This window comes from Erythrolamprus reginae, chromosome 2 (genome assembly GCF_031021105.1).
Source record: "Erythrolamprus reginae isolate rEryReg1 chromosome 2, rEryReg1.hap1, whole genome shotgun sequence".
NCBI lineage: Eukaryota > Metazoa > Chordata > Lepidosauria > Squamata > Dipsadidae > Erythrolamprus > Erythrolamprus reginae.
Window position 1 is genome coordinate 339,718,952 of NC_091951.1, and position 18,672 is coordinate 339,737,623.

The 18,672-nt window shown below is 42.0% G+C and overlaps 1 protein-coding gene across 1 annotated transcript in view; it reads right to left on the bottom strand.

Moving 5' to 3' along the window:
• The window catches only part of DYNAP (dynactin associated protein), a 29,280-nt gene extending 10,608 nt beyond the window's left edge, over positions 1-18,672 (bottom strand). The window contains exons 1-5 of the mRNA XM_070736915.1: positions 18,589-18,672; positions 13,580-13,828; positions 11,279-11,485; positions 9,880-10,113; positions 6,322-6,475 (exon numbers count right to left, since the gene is read on the bottom strand). Coding sequence (XP_070593016.1) covers positions 6,322-6,475; positions 9,880-10,113; positions 11,279-11,485; positions 13,580-13,828; positions 18,589-18,672 — 928 coding nt within the window. The remainder of the gene's footprint in view (positions 1-6,321; positions 6,476-9,879; positions 10,114-11,278; positions 11,486-13,579; positions 13,829-18,588) is intronic.

Below are 18,672 nucleotides of genomic sequence, written 5' to 3' on the forward strand. Positions count from 1 at the left end.
ACAATTGATCACATACTCAGCTGCTGCAAAAAGATCGCACAGACTGACTACAAGCATAGACATGATGCTGCGGCATAGATGATCCACTGGAACTTGTGCTTGAACTACCATTTACCAGTGGCAAAGAACTGGTGGGATCATAAGCCCGAAAAACTGGTCGAAAATGAGCAAGCAAAACTACTGTGGGACTTCCGACTTCAGAGTGACCGAATTCTGTAGCATAACACACCAGACATCCTGATTGTGGAGAAAAAAAAGGATGGATCACCGACATCGCAATCCCAGGAGACAGCAGAATTGAGGAGAAGCAGCTAGAGAAATTAGTGAAATATGAAGATCTAAAAATCGAGCTGCAACGACTCTGGCATAAGACAGTGAAAGTGGTCCCAGTGGTACTTGGCACGCTTGGCCAAAGGATCCCAGTGGACATTTGAAAGCCATCGGAATTGACAAAATCTCCATTTGTCAATTGCAAAAGGCCGCTTTACTGGGATCGGCAAACATAATTTGCCACTACATCACGCAGTCCTAGGTGCTTGGGAAGTGCCCGACTGGTGATGAAATACGAAATCCAGCATAGTGATCTCGTTTGCTGTGTTGTATTGACATAATAATAATAATAATAATAATAATAATAATAATAATAATAATAATCATCATCATCATCATCATCATCATCATAAAATCATAAAATCATAAAATCATAAAATCATAAAATCATAAAATCATAAAATCATAAAATCATAAAATCATAAAATCATAAAATCATAAAATCATAAAATCATAAAATCATAAAATCATAAAATCATAAAATCATAAAATCATAAAATCATAAAATCATAAAATCATAAAATCATAAAATCATAAAATCATAAAATCATAAAATCATAAAATCATAAAATCATAAAATATAATTATAATAATAATATAATAGTAATAATAATAATAATAATAATAATAACAACAACAACAACAACAATAATAGATTTGTATGCCGCCCCTCTCTGAGGACTCGATGATTAAAAGGGTTAATTAAGAGGCTTTGATGATTAAAAGGAATGAAGATAGATTCTCTGCAAGATGATCAGCTCTTGCAGATGATCAGCTCTTGCAGATGATCAGCTCAATATTCCAAAGGGGTGCCACCAATGGAGACTTAACTTTATTGGAGTCCGCTGATCAATAAGAAGCAATGTTAGGAATTATTTTCTCAAAATAATATCATGTTGAGAAAAAAATGTTTAATTGATGCTGATCGGACAATATATTTTTAACTTATTTAACCCTGATGTTCTCAATATATTAGCATTTTAGTATGAATTTTTTATACAGTATTCTTTTCCATACCTGATTCAAAGGGTTTAGAAGAAACTATATAGTTAACAAGGATATGATTATAAATTTATATTTTAAAAGTGTTTGATTTAATTGTTCCACTTAAAAATAAGAAAGACCACTTTATTATGTTTTATTTTTTTTATTTTTTGGAAGAGAGTAGAATTATGGAATTGGGATATATCATGTCTACACTACCAGTACAAAGCATACAGACATTCATAATAGATTACTCTCTTTTTTTGCAAACATTTAGGAGAGAAATAATTTATTTATTGGACTTATATGCCGCCCTTCTCTGAGGACTCAGGGCGGCGTATAATGCAAAAACGTCAAATGTTATAACTGATAGTTTTAACATGGACCTGATCTGCTGGTGGGAAGTTTGTGTGTCAACCTACAACCTGTATTCTCCAATGAACCTGAAGGCAAGACAAGAAGCAATGGATGGAAATTAATCAAGGACAGAAACAACCTAGAACTAAGGAGAAATTTCCTGACGGTTAGAACAATGAACCAGTGGAACGACTTGCCTGCAGCAGTTGTAAATGCTTGAAACTTTTAAGAAAAGACTGACTGAAATGGTTATAGGATTTCCTATTTGAGCAAGGGGCTAGTCTGGAAGACCTCCAAGGTCCTTTCAAAACTCTTTTATTCTGTAGCAATACTGTACCAATAAATTGAATTGAATAAATAAATTCATGCTTTACTATAGCAAGCAAAAAAAGGTCTTCTTAGCCAATGCCAAAATACTATCTGCAGGATATTACACAACCTGGTGATGATTGCAACTGTTATGTAGCTTATATGGGAGAATACATTCTCCAAGGCTGTTGATCCATATAGTTAGAGACTCATTTTCAGGATTAAGAAATGGAGAATGACAAGAGCAGTTACTTCGGAATAGTTTCTATATTGCTGTTTGCCTATAGACCAAACTCTTGCCAGACTAAACACTTGTTTGCATGACTGTTAAATACACCCTAAGAACCGCTCGGGGAGGGAGGGTGATTCTTCACCCTTTACCTGCATACCAAAGATTCCAAGTTTGTTGTCTCTTTTCTCCCTGGGAAAGAACCTCCTGGACTACATTTCATCACACTCTTATATTATTCCCAAGGTAAACATTTCTGTATCTCACTGGAAATACAATGCATGAAAATATGATGATGTCACCATCTTTTATAGCATTTAGACTTACCGTATTTTTCCGTGTATAAGACGCACCTTTTTCCTCCCTAAAAGAAGCTGATAATTAGGATGTGTCTTATACTCTGAATGTAGCTTTTTCTTTTTTCCTCCCAGCCCTAACTAGCTGCTAATGATCTTCCCAGCTACTACCTTAGAGGCTCTATCATTGTTTCTCTCTGTGAAGAATGTTTTCCAAGCCCTATGTTTTTGCAGGGTTTTTTTCATTACTCTAATTTGCTCTGAGTTAGTTTCTTTCCATTCCTAACCAGGTGCTAACAATGTTCCCAGCTTTTACCGGCTTGCAAGCTCTTTCATTGTTACTCTCTGCCAAGAATACATTCTTGGCAGAGAGTAACAATGAAAGAGCTTGCAAGCCAGTCCTTGTCTTTGTAGGGTTTTTGGTCCTTGTCTTTGTAGGGGTTTTTTCATTGCTTTACTTGTTCCAGATATTTCTTTCCAGCCCTAAACAGGTGCTATTAATGTACCCAAGCTCTTTCATTGTTACTGTCTGCGAAGAATAGTTTCCAAGCCCTAAGTCTTTGCAGGCTTCCCCCCCCCCATTGGTCTAACTTGCTCCACATGTTTCTTTTCAGCCCTAACCAGGTGCTAACAATATTCCCAGCTCTTACCCGCTTGCAAGCTCTTTTACTGTTACTCTCTGCAATGAAGAATGTTTTCCAAGCCCTAAGTCTTCGCAGGGTTTTTTCCATTGCTCTACTTGCTCCAAATGTTTCTTTCAAGGTGCTAATGAAGTTTCCAGCTGTTACTGGCTTGCAAGCTCTTTCATTGTTACTCTCTCAGAAAAAAGTTTTTTTTAAGCCTTTAACCAGGGGATAAAATAATGTGCTGAAGCTGACCGGACTAAGGACGCTAGCCAGATAAATACCTAGTAGACAGATTCTTTTCCCTATTTTCCTCCCCAAAAACTAAGGTGCGTCTTATATTTTGGTGCATCTTATACTCTGAAAAATACGGTATATACCATTTCACAGTGCTTTACAGCCCTCTCTAAGTGATTTAAAGAGAGTAAGCATATTGCCCCCAATAGCCTGGGTCCACATTTTACTGACCCTGGAAGGATGGAAGGATGAATCAACCTTAAGCCTACTGAGATTCGATCTGCCAAATTGCTGGCAGCTGGTGATCAGGAGAAGTAGCTTGCAGTACTGCACACTAACCACTGCACCACCGAGTCTTTTTTGTTGCATTAAAAGCCCAAAAGTCCTATAAAGCAAAAGTAGTTCTTTTCTGTAAGTTCCCCTAGCTCAGTGGATGGCACGCGTGCTACAGGTGGCACATGGAGCCATATATGAGGGCATGTGAGGTGTTACCTTATGTCAGCTCCAGCACACATGCACGTGCTCTCCAGCTGATTTTCAGCCTTCTTTTTGGTTATTTTCACTCTCTCCAGGCTTCAGGAAAGCCTCCTGAACCATGGGGATGGCAAAAAAGGGCCCAACTGGAAGTTGGTTTCTGAACTTTGGGCTGGCCCATTGGTCCATTTTTCGCCATCTCCAGGCTTCAGAAGGCTTTCCTGAACATTGGGGATGGCGAAAAATGGCTCAACAGCCCAACCGGGATAATGATAATGATAATGATAATGCTCAGTCACTCATGCCCTCATCACCTTGAGGCTCGACTACTGTAACGCTCTCTACATGGGGCTACCTTTGAAAAGTGTTCGGAAACTTCAGATCGTGCAGAATGCGGCTGCGAGAGCAATCATGGGCTTTTCCAAATATGCCCATGTTACACCAACACTCCGCAGTCTGCATTGGTTGCCGATCAGTTTCCGGTCACAATTCAAAGTGTTGGTTATGACCTATAAAGCCCTTCATGGCACCGGACCAGATTATCTCAGGGACGGCCTTCTGCTGCACGAATCCCAGCAACCAGTTAGGTGCAACAGAGTGGGTCTTCTCCGGGTCCCGTCAACTAAACAATGCTGCTTGGCGGCACCCAGGGGAAGAACCTTCTCTGTGGCGGCCCTGGCCCTCCCCCCAGAGATTAGAATTGCCCCCACCCTCCTTGCCTTTCATAAGCTACTTAAAACCCACCTCTGCCACCAGGCATGGGGGAATTGAGATACCCTTTCCCCCTAGGCCTTTACAATTTTATGCATGGTATGTCTGTATGTATGTTTGGTTTTACAATAAGTGTTTTTTATTATAATGGGTTTTAATTGTTTTTAGTATTGGATTATTGTTATATGCTGTCTTATTATTGCTGTTAGCCGCCCCGAGTCTCCGGAGAGGGGCGGCATACAAATCCAATGAATGAATGAATGAATGAATGAATGAATGAATGAATGAATGAATGAATCAATGAATGATGATGATGATGATGATGATAATAATAATAATAATAATAATAATAATAATAATAATAATAATAATAATAATAATAGATTTGTATGCCGCTCCTCTCCAAGGACTAGGGGCGGCTCACAACAATAGTAACAATACAATACAAATACAAATCTAATGTTAAGAAAAAAACTAACTTAAAAGCCCACTATCATTAAAAATAATCTGTGGGACCTAATCAGCCGCTGGGATTCATGCGGCAGAAGGTGGTCCCGTAGATATTCTGGTCCAATGCCATGTAGGGCTTTATACGTCATTGCCAACACTTTGAATTGTGACCGGAAACTAATTGGCAACCAGTGCAGGCCATCGAGTGTTGATGAGACATGGGCATTTCTAGGAAGGCCCATGATTGCTCGCACGGCCGTATTTTGCACGATCTGAAGTTTCTGAACACTCTTCAGAAGTTCATTTCTGTTATGGTTAGCTCTGGCCCAGCTCCTGCCCCAAGGACTGTGGATGTGGGGGAGACATCCACATGCTGCAGGCCTGTTTTGCCCCCGGTGGAATCTGATGATGAAGGCTCCTCTGACCAAGAAGACATGAGTGACAGGGAGGAGGAGAGTGGGGCAGACAGCTCAGAAGGAGATCAATTATCTAGCTCCTCCTTGGATTCAGAACAAGAGTTAATGATACAGCCACGCATGCGGAGAGCGATGCATAGGCAACAACAACTGAGAGATTATTATCAAAGAAAATGAGGCCACCTGTGGTTGGGTGGGGCTGTGGTAATTAGTGAGGCTGCTATAAATAGGGTTTGGCCATTGTGGAGGATTATCTAATCGTGGTGTTTTGTGACTGCTTTACTGACTTCGACTTTTTGTGTGCTGATTTTTCCCCGCTTTGAAACTAAACCAGAGCAAAGTGTGTTTCATTTTGTGAAAGAAGAAGGACTGTGAATTGCCTCACAGCTGCAAGATAAGTATCACAGAACTGATAAGGGACTTGTACAAATTACCAGTTTGTTTGGAGACGAGGGCTCTTTGCTATACCAAAAGAGGGCTTGGTTTAAGTGAATTTTCATTATAAAGAACATTGTGTTGAATTTTCAAACGTGTGTGTGTCTGAAATTTGTACCTGTGAATTTTTGGGAGGATTCTACTAGAGAGCCCGACAGAACAATTTCTATAATTCTGGTTGGCCCAGTTTGCCGTTTTTCCTCTCCCCAGGCTTCAGGAGGCTTCCCTGAGCAAAAAACAGCCCAACAGGCCTACCAGACGTCTGGAGGCTTCAGTGAGACCTATGCGCATGCATGGGGAAGTGAGTGTTGTGCACATACATGGGAGCAATGAGGGGGTTGTGCGCATGCGCAGGGGGAGGTCATTGCATTATGGGTGTGGGCACAATTGTGCATACTATCGCACGCATGCGTAGCCTTTTGGCACCCAAGTCAAAAAAGGTTTGCCATCACTGCCCTAGTTGGTTGTACCTTTTAAGTCAAAGAAGTATCGCCATACAAGCATATCTGCAGACTGGTTGTAGTTGGCATTCTGAACAAGCTCTGCTAGGTTGGGTGGAAGACTGATGACTTGGTCTTCTGCTTGTTTCTGGAATGACCGGATGAAATCCATACCGCCTTGAGGCTAGAGAACACAAGTAAATAGAATAGAATAGAATTCTTTATTGGCCAAGTGTGATTGGACACACAAGGAATTTGTCTTGGTGCATATGCTCTCAGCGTACATAAAATAAAATATACATTTAGATTTATAGATTAGATTTATTGGATTTATATGCCGCCCCTCTCCGAAAACTCGGGGCAGCTCACAACAATAATAAAAAACAGTACACAATAACAAATCCAATGCCCACCAATCTAATTACAATTTAAAATTAGTAATTTCATAAAACAATCCCAATATATATAAAAAACAGGCACACAGTCAATCAATCAACAAAACAGCATGGGCAAGGGGGAGGTGTTTTAGTTCCCCCATGCCTGACGGCAGAGGTGGGTCTTAAGGAGTTTACGAAAGGCAGAGAGGGTGGGGGCAATCCTAATCTCAGGGGGGAGCTGGTTCCAGAGGGTTGGGGCCCCCACAGAGAAGGCTCTTCCCCTGGGTCCCGCCAGATGACATTGTTTAGTCGACGGGACCCGAAGAAGGCCGACTCTGTGGGACCTAACCGGTCGCTGGGATTCGTGCGGCAGGAGACGGTCCCGAAGATATTCTGGTCCGATGCCATGAAGGGCTTTATAGGTCATAACCAACACTTTGAATTGTGACCAGAAACTGATCGGCAACCAATGCAGACTGCGGAGTGTTGGAGTAATATGGGCATACTTAGAGAAGCCCATAATTGCTCTCGCAGCTGCATTCTGCACGATCTGAAGTTTCCGAACACTTTTCAAAGGTAGCCCCATGTAGAGAGCGTTACAGTAGTCGAGCCTCGAGGTGATGAGGGCATGAGTGACTGTGAGCAGTGACTCCCGGTCCAAATAGGGCCGCAGATGGCGCACCAGGCGAACCTGGGCAAACGCCCCCCTCGCCACAGCTGAAAGGTGTTTCTCTAATGTGAGCTGTGGATCGAGGAGGACGCCCAAGTTGCGGACCCTCTCTGAGGGGATCAATAATTCCCCCCCCAGGGTGATGGACGGACAGATAGAATTGTCTTTGGGAGGCAAAACCCACAGCCACTCCGTCTTGTCAAGAATCATGTGGTACGACACTTAATGGTTGTCATAGGGGTCAAATAAGCAATGAAGAAGCAATATTAATAAAAATCTTAGGATATAAGCAACAAGTTAAAGTCACACAGTCAACATGGGAGGAATGGGTGATAGGAATGATGAGAAAAACTAGTAGAATAGAAGTGCAGATTTAGTAGAAAGTCTGACAGTGTTGAGGGAATTATTTGTTTAATAGAGTGATGGCATTCAGAAAAAAACTGTTCTTGTGTCTAGTTGTCTTGGTCTGTAGTGCTCTGTAGCGACGTTTTGAGGGTAGGAGTTGAAACAGTTTGTGTCCAGGATGCGAGGGATCAGTAAATATTTTCCCCGCACTCTTTTTGACTCGTGCAGTATACAGGTCCTCAATGGAAGGCAGGTTGGCAGCAATTGTTTTTTCTGCAGTTCTCATATTAATATAATATAATAGTGAATCCATGTAGGAGTGGCAATGACTTCATCCAATAAAGTTAATTTTTGCTTACAAACAGGTGAGTGGTAATGAGCCAAATGAAGAAGATTCTTAGATGCCTAAGACCAGGACCACACATGATATTCCAGTTAAAATAATGTATTACTACTCAGGGCCTGTATACTTAAGTAATGGTTAGCATTATTTTGGCACTAGATAAGGCTCAAGAGAATTCAGCAGGAGTTGGACCTAGTCCCTTTGTGGCTACTTAGAGACTCTAGGTCAGTGATGGTGAACCTATGGCACAGGTGGCACAAGTGGCTTGCGGAGCCATATCTGCCAGCATGCGAGCCATTGCCCTAGCTCAGCTCCAGCACAAATGTGCGTACCGCTCAGCTGATTTGGTCTCACATGAGGTTTGGGGAGGGCATTTTCAGCTTCCATAGGGCCTCCTTGGGATGGGAGAGGGCATTTTTGCCCTCCCCAGGCTCCAGGAAAGTCTCTGTAACCTGGGGAGGGTGAAAAATGGGCCTACCAGGCCCACCAGAAGTTGGGAAACGTCTGGTCTCCAGAGGGCCTCTGGGAGGGGGAGGGGAGACAATTTTCGCCCTCCCCGGGCACTGAATTATTGGTGTGGGCAATCACGTAGACATAATAGTGTGTGCGCATGCGCTTTCGGCACCTGAGGGGGAAAAGGTTTGCCATCATTGCTCTAGGCTGATTCCTCTTTTGACTCACCTCCAGGTTCTGCCATTTCTTTTCTTACAAATATTAAGTTACAAGATTTTAATGATTTCTCCTTTTGAAGGGAAAGCGTGGAGGAAAAAAATGTTCAAGGGTAACTTCAGCCAAAGTCTGCTGGTTTATTTTATATCTTGCCCACTTTTCTCCAACACTCCGTGGACTGCACTGGTTGCCGATTGGTTTTCGGACAGAATTCAAAGTGATGAGCCGTACAATGAGCCGTACATGGCATCAGGATAGATTACTTGTGGGACCGCCTTCTGCTGTATGAATCTCAGCAACCAGTTAGGTCCCACAGAGTTGGCCTTCTCCAGGTCCTGTCAACCAGACAATGTCGCTTGGCAGGGCCTAGGGGAAGAGCCTTCTCTGGGGGGGGCCCGGCTCTCTGGAATCAGCTCCCCCAGAGATTCACACTGTCCCCACCCTCCTCGCCTTCCGTAAGAGTCTTAAGACTCATTTATGTCACCAGGCTTGGGGCAATTCATCTTAGGCCCCATGGCCGATTAATGTTATGTATGGCTGAGGTCTGAATGTGTACGATTGATTTTTAAAATATTAGGGATTTTAGGTTAGATATTTAGCTAATTAATTAATTAGATTTGCTATTGTATTTTATTGGGGGGTTTTTTATTATATGTTGTAAGCCGCCCAAATCTTTGGAGAGGGTCGGCATAGAAATCCAATTAATAATAATAATAGTATCTTACCCAGAAAGATTTTTGAATTTGCAATGGATAGGTATCCAGAAAGCAGATATTCAGAATGGCAGTCAAAGTACAGTGGTACCTCTACTTACGAACTTAATTTGTTCCATGACCAGGTTCTTAAGTAGAAAAGTTTGTAAGAAAAAGCAATTTTTCCCATAGGAATCAATGTAAAAGCAAATAATGTATGTGATTGGGGAAACCACAGGGAGGGTGAAGGCCCTGTTTTCTCTCCTTAGATTCCTAGAGAGGCCCCAAGGAGGCTTCTTCCTGCCTTTTCCGGTTACGGTTTTGGAGCCTCGGGTTTGCAAGTGGAAAACGGTTCTTGAGAAGAGGCAAAAAAAAATCTTGAACATCCGGTTCTTATCTAGAAAAGTTCATAAGTAGAGGCGTTTGTAGGTAGAGGTACCACTGTAGTTGTAAGTTGCAAGAAATAGGATTTGGAATTCCAGTTGTACAGACCTTCAGAGATCTTGCCACAATGTCTTTGGGTGTCAAGAAAAATGTATCATCGAGGTCCAGAGTCTGAAGCTCCTCATGAGTTGTGAAAAACAACAAGAACAAACACTCTTCTACGCCAACATTCTTGACCCAATGCAAGGTATTTCGAGGGAAGAAAATAATCTGTCCTGCCGTGACGTTGTATGTAGCTGTTGTATCTCCATCAGCATCAACTACCCCAATCCACGCAGTTCCCTGTGAAACACATCAGCAACAAAACAAAATATGACAACTATTAATACCCCAGTAAATAGGGAAATGAGAGTCTGAAATTGACTTGGCTCGAACAATGGGTGAAAAAACCAAATTTGTAATCGGCATAAACATGTTATTTATATATATATGAAGGACAGTTGCAGGAACTGGGCATGGCTAGTTTAATGAAAAGAAGAACCAGGAGAGACATGATAGCAGTGTTCCAATATCTCAGGGGTTGCTGCAAAGAAGAAGGACTCAACCTATTCTCCAAACCACCTGAGGGTAGAACAAGAAGCAATGGGTGGAAACTAAACAAGGAGATAAGTAACTTAAAACTAAGGAGAAATTTCCTGACAGCCAGAACGGTTGATCAGTGGAACAGCTTGCCTCCAGAAGTTGTGAATAGAATGGAATGGAATGGAATGGAATGGAATAGAGTAGAATTCTTTATTGGCCAAGCATGATTGGACACACAAGGAATTTGTCTTGGTGCAAAAGCTCTCAGTGTACATAAAAGAAAAAGATACATTTGTCAAGAATCATGAGATACAACACTTATTGATTATCATAGGGGTCAAATAAGCAATGAGGAAACAATCAATATTAATAAAAATCTTAAGAATACAAGCAACAAGGTACAGTCATACAGTCCTAAGTGGGAGGAAATGGAGAATAGGAATGATGAGAAAAAACTTGCAATGTGAGCAGTGCAAATTTAGTAAATTCTGACACTTTGGCAACTGGCTCATATTTATGATAGTTACGGTGTCCAGAGGTCACTGACCACCTTCTGACAAGCAAAATCTATGGGGAAGCCAGGTTCACTTTACAACCATGTAACTAACTTAACAACTACAGTGATTAAATTGAAAGCTGGATCCAGAAAAGTCATAAAATGGGGCAAAGCTTACTTAACAAATTTATTTATTTAATTCATTGATTTGTTTAATTTATGGACCGCCCAACTTCTTCTGGACTCTGGGCAGCGTAAATGTCTTGGTTAGCGACGCAAATTTTGTGCTCAACTATGATCATAAATTGAGGACTTCCTGTAAGCTCTTTTCTTCCACTCGTCCACCATTAGTTACTTTTATATTCTTTCTTCCCTTTCCAGTTGTTTAAAAATAATTAGGTAAAATTAAAACATTACTTTCAATGTTACCTTTAAGAGGTAGCCCTGTTCGTTGGCATTGAAATGCCAGTGTGGAGCACGCAACCCGTTGCTTTTGATCAGAAGAGTCCCAAACATCATATTGGAACGCTGAGCATTGATACTTGTTCCAAACGCCATTTCTTCTTCGCTCTCGTATTCGTCATCATTTCTGCGAAATGTGGACCACTGAATAGCACCTCCTGGGAACTGGTGCACCTGGGAAAGTTGTAGATGCAGGACAATATGAATGGTTTTGATCAGGGGTGGGTTTCTCTTACCTTCCCTACCAGTTCAGAAGTGCTCATTAACGCATGCATGCATTACATCTAGGAACTGACCCTTTGCGCAAGTGATTATCTAGGCCCTCAGCAGTCAGGGTTCAGGCTCGGCTACAGCACGGAAACTGCTTTGGTTGCACTGATGGATGATCTCTGGTGGGCCTGGGACAGGGGTTTAGTATCTGTCCTAGTGATTCTTGACCTCTCAGCAGCTTTCAATACCATCGACCATGGTATCCTTCTGCACCCGCTGGAGGGTTTGGGAGTGGGAGGCACTGTTCTGTAGTGGTTCTCCTCCTACCTCTCCGGCCAGTCACAGTCGGTGTTAGTGGGGGGTCAGAGGTCGACCTCTAGGCCTCTCGCTTGTGGGGTGCCTCAGGGGTCGGTCCTCTCCCCCCCCCTGCTATTCAATATCTTCATGAAACCTCTGGGTGAGAGCATCCAAGGGCATGGGGTGAGGTATCATCAGCACGCTGATGATACCCAGCTTTACATCTCCACCCCATGTCCAATCAATGAAGCAGTGGAAGTGATGTGCCGGTGCCTGGAGGCTGTTGGGGCCTGGATGGGTGTCAACAGACTCAAACTCAACCCGGATAAGACGGAGTGGCTGTGGGTTTTGCCTCCCAAGGACAATTCCATCTGTCCATCCATCACCCCCGGGGGGGGGATTATTGACCCCCTCAGAGAGGGTCCGCAACTTGGGCGTCCCCCTCGATCCACAGCTCACATTAGAGAACCATCTTTCAGCTGTGGCAAGGGGGGCGTTTGCCCATGTTCGCCTGGTGCACCAGTTGCGGCCCTATTTGAACCGGGACTCATTGCTCACAGTCACTCATGCCCTCATCACCTCGAGGCTTGACCTATAAAGCCCTCCACTGCTGGGTGAGATCATCCAAGGGCAGTCGGTGAAGCAGTCGGTGAAGCAGTGAAAGTGATGTGCCGGTGCCTGGAGGCTGTTAGGGTCTAGATGGGTGTCAACAGGGTCATACTCAACCCTCACAAGACGGAGTGGCTGTGGGTTCTGCCTCCCAAGGACAATCCCACCTGTCCGTCCATTACCCTGGGGTGGGAATCATTGGGCCTCTCGGAGAGGGTTCGCAACTTGGGCGTCCTCCTCCTTGCAAATTGAAGCTCCCCAAATTCCCCAACTGGTTATGGAATGCTAGGAGCTGAAGTCCACATATCTCCATATCTTTCAATCCTGGGCCTAGAAAGCTTAGAACTAAGACGCCCTAAACATGATCTAAGTATTGCCCACAAGATCATATGCTGCAATGTCCTGCCTCTTGGCAACTACTTCAGCTTCAACCACCACAACACAAGAGCACAAAACAGATTTAAACTTAATATTAACTGCTCCAAACTTGACTGTAAAAAATATGACTTCAGTAACCGAGTTGTCAAAGCATTGAACTCATTACCGGACTCCATAGTATCATCCCCAAACCCCCAACTCTTTACCCTTAGATTATCCACGGTTGACCTATCCATATTCCTAAGAGATCATTAAGGGGCAAGTACAAGTGCACTAGAGTGCCTTCCGTCCCCTGTCCTATTGCTCTCCTATATCTCCTATACCTTTCTTCTCTTCCCATATCTCTTCTTCTATTCTTTCACTGATATGTTTTATTCCTATATCTTCTATTCTTTCTTAGATATATTTTACCAGGAGTATATCCTCTATAACCTTCATTATGTATTTTACTATGTGTATACCCACTAAAACCCTCATTGTGTATTGTACAAAATCAAGCAAGCAAGCAAGCAAGCAATAAATAAAATAAATAGATCAAGAGACACAACTCAACCAGACAGACACAGACTTCAGAGGATAATCAGAATTGCAGAAAAAACAATGACTGCCAACCTGCCTTCAATTGAGGACCTGTATACGGCATGAGAACCTACCTATTTTTTTGAATTTCACCAAAGAATAGCAGTTTAGCCAGGGATAAAAACCCTTAAAAACCAAGTTTCCCAAATATTTCTCCTGTTGAAAGCAAATATGGAAGAAATGATTTAGTTATACCTTGGATTTAGTGTGATGGTGGAGAAACTGGAACTTGAGGTCAACCTGGCTCTTGAAGGCAGATGTTATTGAAATTTTCTGGGAAGCTGATCTACGAGTTTCTAGATTCACTTCAGGCTGTTGTCTTTTAAAGTTGGGGGTGGGAGCACAAAGTAGAGAGAGAATCAACACCCCCACCACTGTGGTTATTGCACAGGCCAACAGACAAACCAGAAAGACATGGAGAAGAGACCAGTGGCTCTTATTCATCTTTAGGGAATAAAGGAAGAAAAAGGAAGAATTAGATTAGATTAGATTTATTGGATTTATATGCTGCCCCTCTCCGCAAACTTGGGGCGGCTCACAACAATAATAAAAAACAGTACATAATAACAAATCCAATGCCCACCAATCTAATTACAATTTAAAATTAATAAATTCATAAAAGAGTCCCAATATATATAAAAAACAGGCACACAGTCAATCAATCAAACAAATGGCAAAACAACATGGGCAAGGGGGAGATGTTTCAGTTCCCCCATGCCTGACGGCAGAGGTGGGTCTTAAGGAGTTTACGAAAGGAAGGGAGGGTGAGGGCAATCCTAATCTCAGGGGGGAGCTGGTTCCAGAGGGTCGGGGCCCCCACAGAGAAGGCTCTTCCCCTGGGTCCCGCCAGATGGCATTGTTTAGTCGATGGGACCCGAAGAAGGCCGACTCTGTGGGACCTAACCGGTCACTGGGATTCGTGCGGCAGGAGGCGGTCCCGAAGATATTCTGGTCCGGTGCCATGAATTACAAGACAACTCAATAAAACTGGAGTCACAACAATAGTGTTACATTCCTGCTACGTCTGCCTAGCTGTACACCATCCATATATTCTCAGAGTAAGATATCATTCAGCTTTTGAATAAAATATATCTTCCCCAGGCCTATACTGTTTATGTATGGTAAGTTGTGTGAATGTTTTTTAAATTATGGGTTTTTAGCTTTCTAATTATTGAATTTCTATTTTACACTGTTTTTCTGTTGCTGTTGTGAGCCGCCCCGAGTCTGCGGAGAGTTGTGGCATACAAATTTAATAAATAAATAAATAAATAAATAAATAAATAAATAAATAAATAAATAAATAAATAAATAAATAAATAAATAAATAAATAAATAAATAAATAAATATCCAACTTTAAGAAGCTGCTGTGGCCTAGAGGTGGAGCTCTTGCCTCACAATCAGACGGTTGTGAGTTCAATCCTAGGTAGAGGCAGATGCTTTGGGCAGGGTGTTGGACTAGATGACCTGTAAGGTCCCTTCCAACTCTGTTAATCTGTAAATCATCCACTGTCACTTAGTGTTGTATCCCGCCAGCAGCCCATGCGGCTGGTAGCTGATTCTGACAGCAAAGAGGCTGATGTGGTGATGTACCAGCGACCTGTGTAGCTGGCACCCAAGCTGGACAGTGGGGAGGCTGGAGAGGAGTCAGTGCCAGAGGCAGAGATTCAGCCAGAGCTTTCAGAACCTCCAGAAGCTCCAATTAGTGATTATATTTTCAATGCACGGGCACGCAGAGCTGCCAAAAGGCAGGAGTGGTTCCTCAGGAGGAGGTCTCCTTGGGAGTAAAACTTGGGGCTAATTGACCACTCCCCTAGTCTATTTAAGGGATAATGACAAAGGATCCAATTTGCAGGAAACAACTTCATTCATATTCCTTCGTGTCTTGAGTCCAGAAGCATTTGATCAGCTCTTGTTCACTCTTGGCATTTTTCCTGCAAATTGCTTCTGGGCATTTTGCCAACCACTATAAGATTGCTATTATCTACAAGACCGTTTACTCAGAATTGAGTTTTTATTTCATGAACTTGTGTCGGCTGTTAATGAAGTTGAATTAACAGCTGGTGTTCAGAAAAGACTGCTTTGAACTCTATTTGTGTTTGACGACTACTAAAAAAGCTTAATTAGTAAACTAAGTTTACTAACTTAGTATGTGCTGCATTCTTTATGGTCCTCAGCTGGGGAAGAACACTTATTTAACAGAGAATTCAGACGTTTGAAAGTGAAGTGAAGTGATGTAGTAGTTAAGGCACCAGCCTAAAAATTGCAAGATTGTTAAGTTCTCGCCCTGCCTTAGACACAGAACCAGCTGGGTGACCTTGGGCGAATCGTTCTATCTCAGTCCTTGGAAGGAGGCAATTAAAAAACCACTTATGAAAATTCTTGCCAAGGAAACTGCAGGGACTTGTCCAGCCATTGCCAGGAATCAACACGGATTCGAAGACGCTCAGGAGATTTTACTTCCTGTAACAGTGTTCTCAGCTTTTCTTGCAGGAAGTAAGTATTTTATTCTTTTTAAAGAATTCAGCACAGGAGAAAAGGAAAGGTGTAGAATAGTTCAGTGTCCCTGGAGGCAGCATCTGGAAAGCCAGAGCTGAAGACACACCCGACAGGATCTTAACTATTTTCACATGCTTATATGTGGAACGGATTGTGAAGATGGCAGAAGTTGCAAAGTTGCCTGGATTGACTTGTTGGATTAGGGAAGAAGCAATAATTACTTTTGTAAAAGACTGGGAAGTTTTTATACATAGTTCTCCTGAAAACGGACAAAAAAGAACCAGTGGTCTCTGGATTTACTGATTAAAAAGCTGAATATGGGAAGATATCAACATTAAGAAAACTAAGATCGTGGCATCTGGCCTTCTCAATTCCTGGCAAATAGATGGGGAAGAAATGGAGATAGTGACAGATTTTATTTTCCTGGGCTCCAAGATCACTGCAGATGGGGATTGCAGCCGAGAAATTAAAAGATGCTCCCAGGGAGAAAACCTATGGGAAATCAGTATACTAAAGTATACTAAAAAGCAGAGATATCACCCTGCCAACAAAAGTGTGTATAGTCAGGGCTATGGTTTCCCCAGATGCAATGTATGGCTTTGAAAGATGGACCATAAGGAAGACTGAGCACCTTTGACTGATGGTACTGGAGAAGACTCCTGTGAGTCCCTTGGACTGCAAGGAGATCCAACCGGTCAGTCCTCGAGGAGATCAACCCTGACTGCTCTTTAGAAGGCTAGATCCTGAAGATGAAACTCAAATACTTTGGCCACCTAAGGAGAAGGAAAGACTCACTGGAAAAGAGCCTAATGCTGGGAACGATTGAGGGTAAAAGAAGAAGGGGAGGTCAGAGAATGAGGTGGTTGGATGGAGTCACCAAAGCAGTCGGGGTGAAATCAAATGGATTGTAGTACATGATAAAGGAGAGGAAGACCTGGAGGAATGTTGTCCATGGGATTGTGATGGGTCAGCCATGACTTCGCAACTAACAACAATATGGGAAGAAGGAAAGTATGTAATTCGGGAGAGAAGAAACCATATTAATTATGTTTATTACTGCTCTAAAGATTAGAAGTCCCTTCTTTAAATACTTTTTTCTTTCTCTTTTCGGGATCTAGATTCTTGTTCACTTTTTCTTCTATCTTTCCTATTTTTCTTGTTATGTATATTTTCTCTTTTCTACATTCTTTCTTTTTTTGTAGATTTTAAATTTGTATATAAAAAATCCTTTGGCAAAAATTGCATATATGAAAATGGACATAGTTTTGACATTATCATCATCATCGTCATCTGCTGTCTTGACTTTCTGGACCATACTCTGTGGTCCTGCCTGGATGGAAAAAAATAAATTAAAGGTGGTAGACTCAGGCGACAAAAATAGGAGAAAAGGAGGCAGCATTAGCCAATAGAAGCATATATTATTCTTCTAGGTATACCTGGAACTGGATAAAGGGAAGCTGTAAGTTTAAGAGTTAAGTTTAAGAATAGTACCGATGTTGGAATGAAGTCAGAGTTTTAGATTGCCCGTCAGTTAACCACGCTCTCTACATGGGGCTACCTTTCAAAAGTGTTCCGAAACTTCAGATCGTGCAGAATGCAGCTGTGAGAGCAGTCATGGGCTTCCCCAGGTATGCCCATGTTACACCAACACTCCGCAGTCTGCATTGGTTGCCGATCAGTTTCTGGTCACAATTCAAAGTGTTGGTTATGACCTATAAAGCCCTTCATGGCACCGGACCAGAATATCTCCGAGACCGCCTTCTGCCGCACGAATCCCAGTGACTGGTTAGGTCCCACAGAGTTGGCCTTCTCTGGGTCCCATCGACTAAACAATGTCGGTTGGCGGGCCCCAGGAGAAGAGCCTTCTCTGTGGCAGCCCTGACTCTCTGGAACCAGCTCCCCCCAGAGATTAGAACTGCCCCTACCCTCCTTGCCTTTCGTAAACTTCTCAAAACCCACCTTTGTCGTCAGGCATGGGGGAACTGAGATATTTCCCCCGGGCCTATATAATTTATGTATGGTATGTTTGTATGTATGTCTTTTTAATAATGGGGTTTTTAAATATTTTAAATTGTAAATTATTAGATTTGTCATGAACTGTTTTATTGTATTGTGAGCCGCCCCGAGTCTACGGAGAGGGGCGGCATACAAATCTAATTAATAATAATAATAATAATAATAATAATAATAATAATAATAATAATAATGGATTAGGATGAAAAGTACTCAGGGAAGGACAAGAGGGAGGAAGGGGAAGTAGAAAGGAAGGGGAGAGCAGGGGAGGGAAGTAGGAAAGTGGGAGAGAGGGGAATAATATGAAATATAGAAGGAAAACAGATGGGAGATGAAAGTATAAAAAGTGCAAATTTAGGATATTTGTTTATGACATTTTGAATAAATGTATAAGTATGTAATGTTTTGATATGGTATATATATATGGATGTGAAAAAATAAAAAAAAATAAAAAAAGAAAAGAAGACTTAGCCACTGTATTTGGTAGGATGAGAAATACTACTTTTTAGAGTTTGGTCTAGCAAACTGTTCCTCTGGATTAACTAAAAACGGGGGAGCAAAGATAATGTCTAGTTGTGCATTCTCTAGATTTTATACTTCCTTACTCATGTTATAATGCAGATTTTTTCCCTAGTAAGAAAAACTAATATAGTTTTCTAAATATTTTACAAACATTGAAACCATTGCAACTTACATGGCATTCCTGCTTAATCTTTTCTGTCCTGGAGAAGTTGCTTGGAGGTGCTTCTTCACTCAGCTCAAATCCCAAATTATCCAT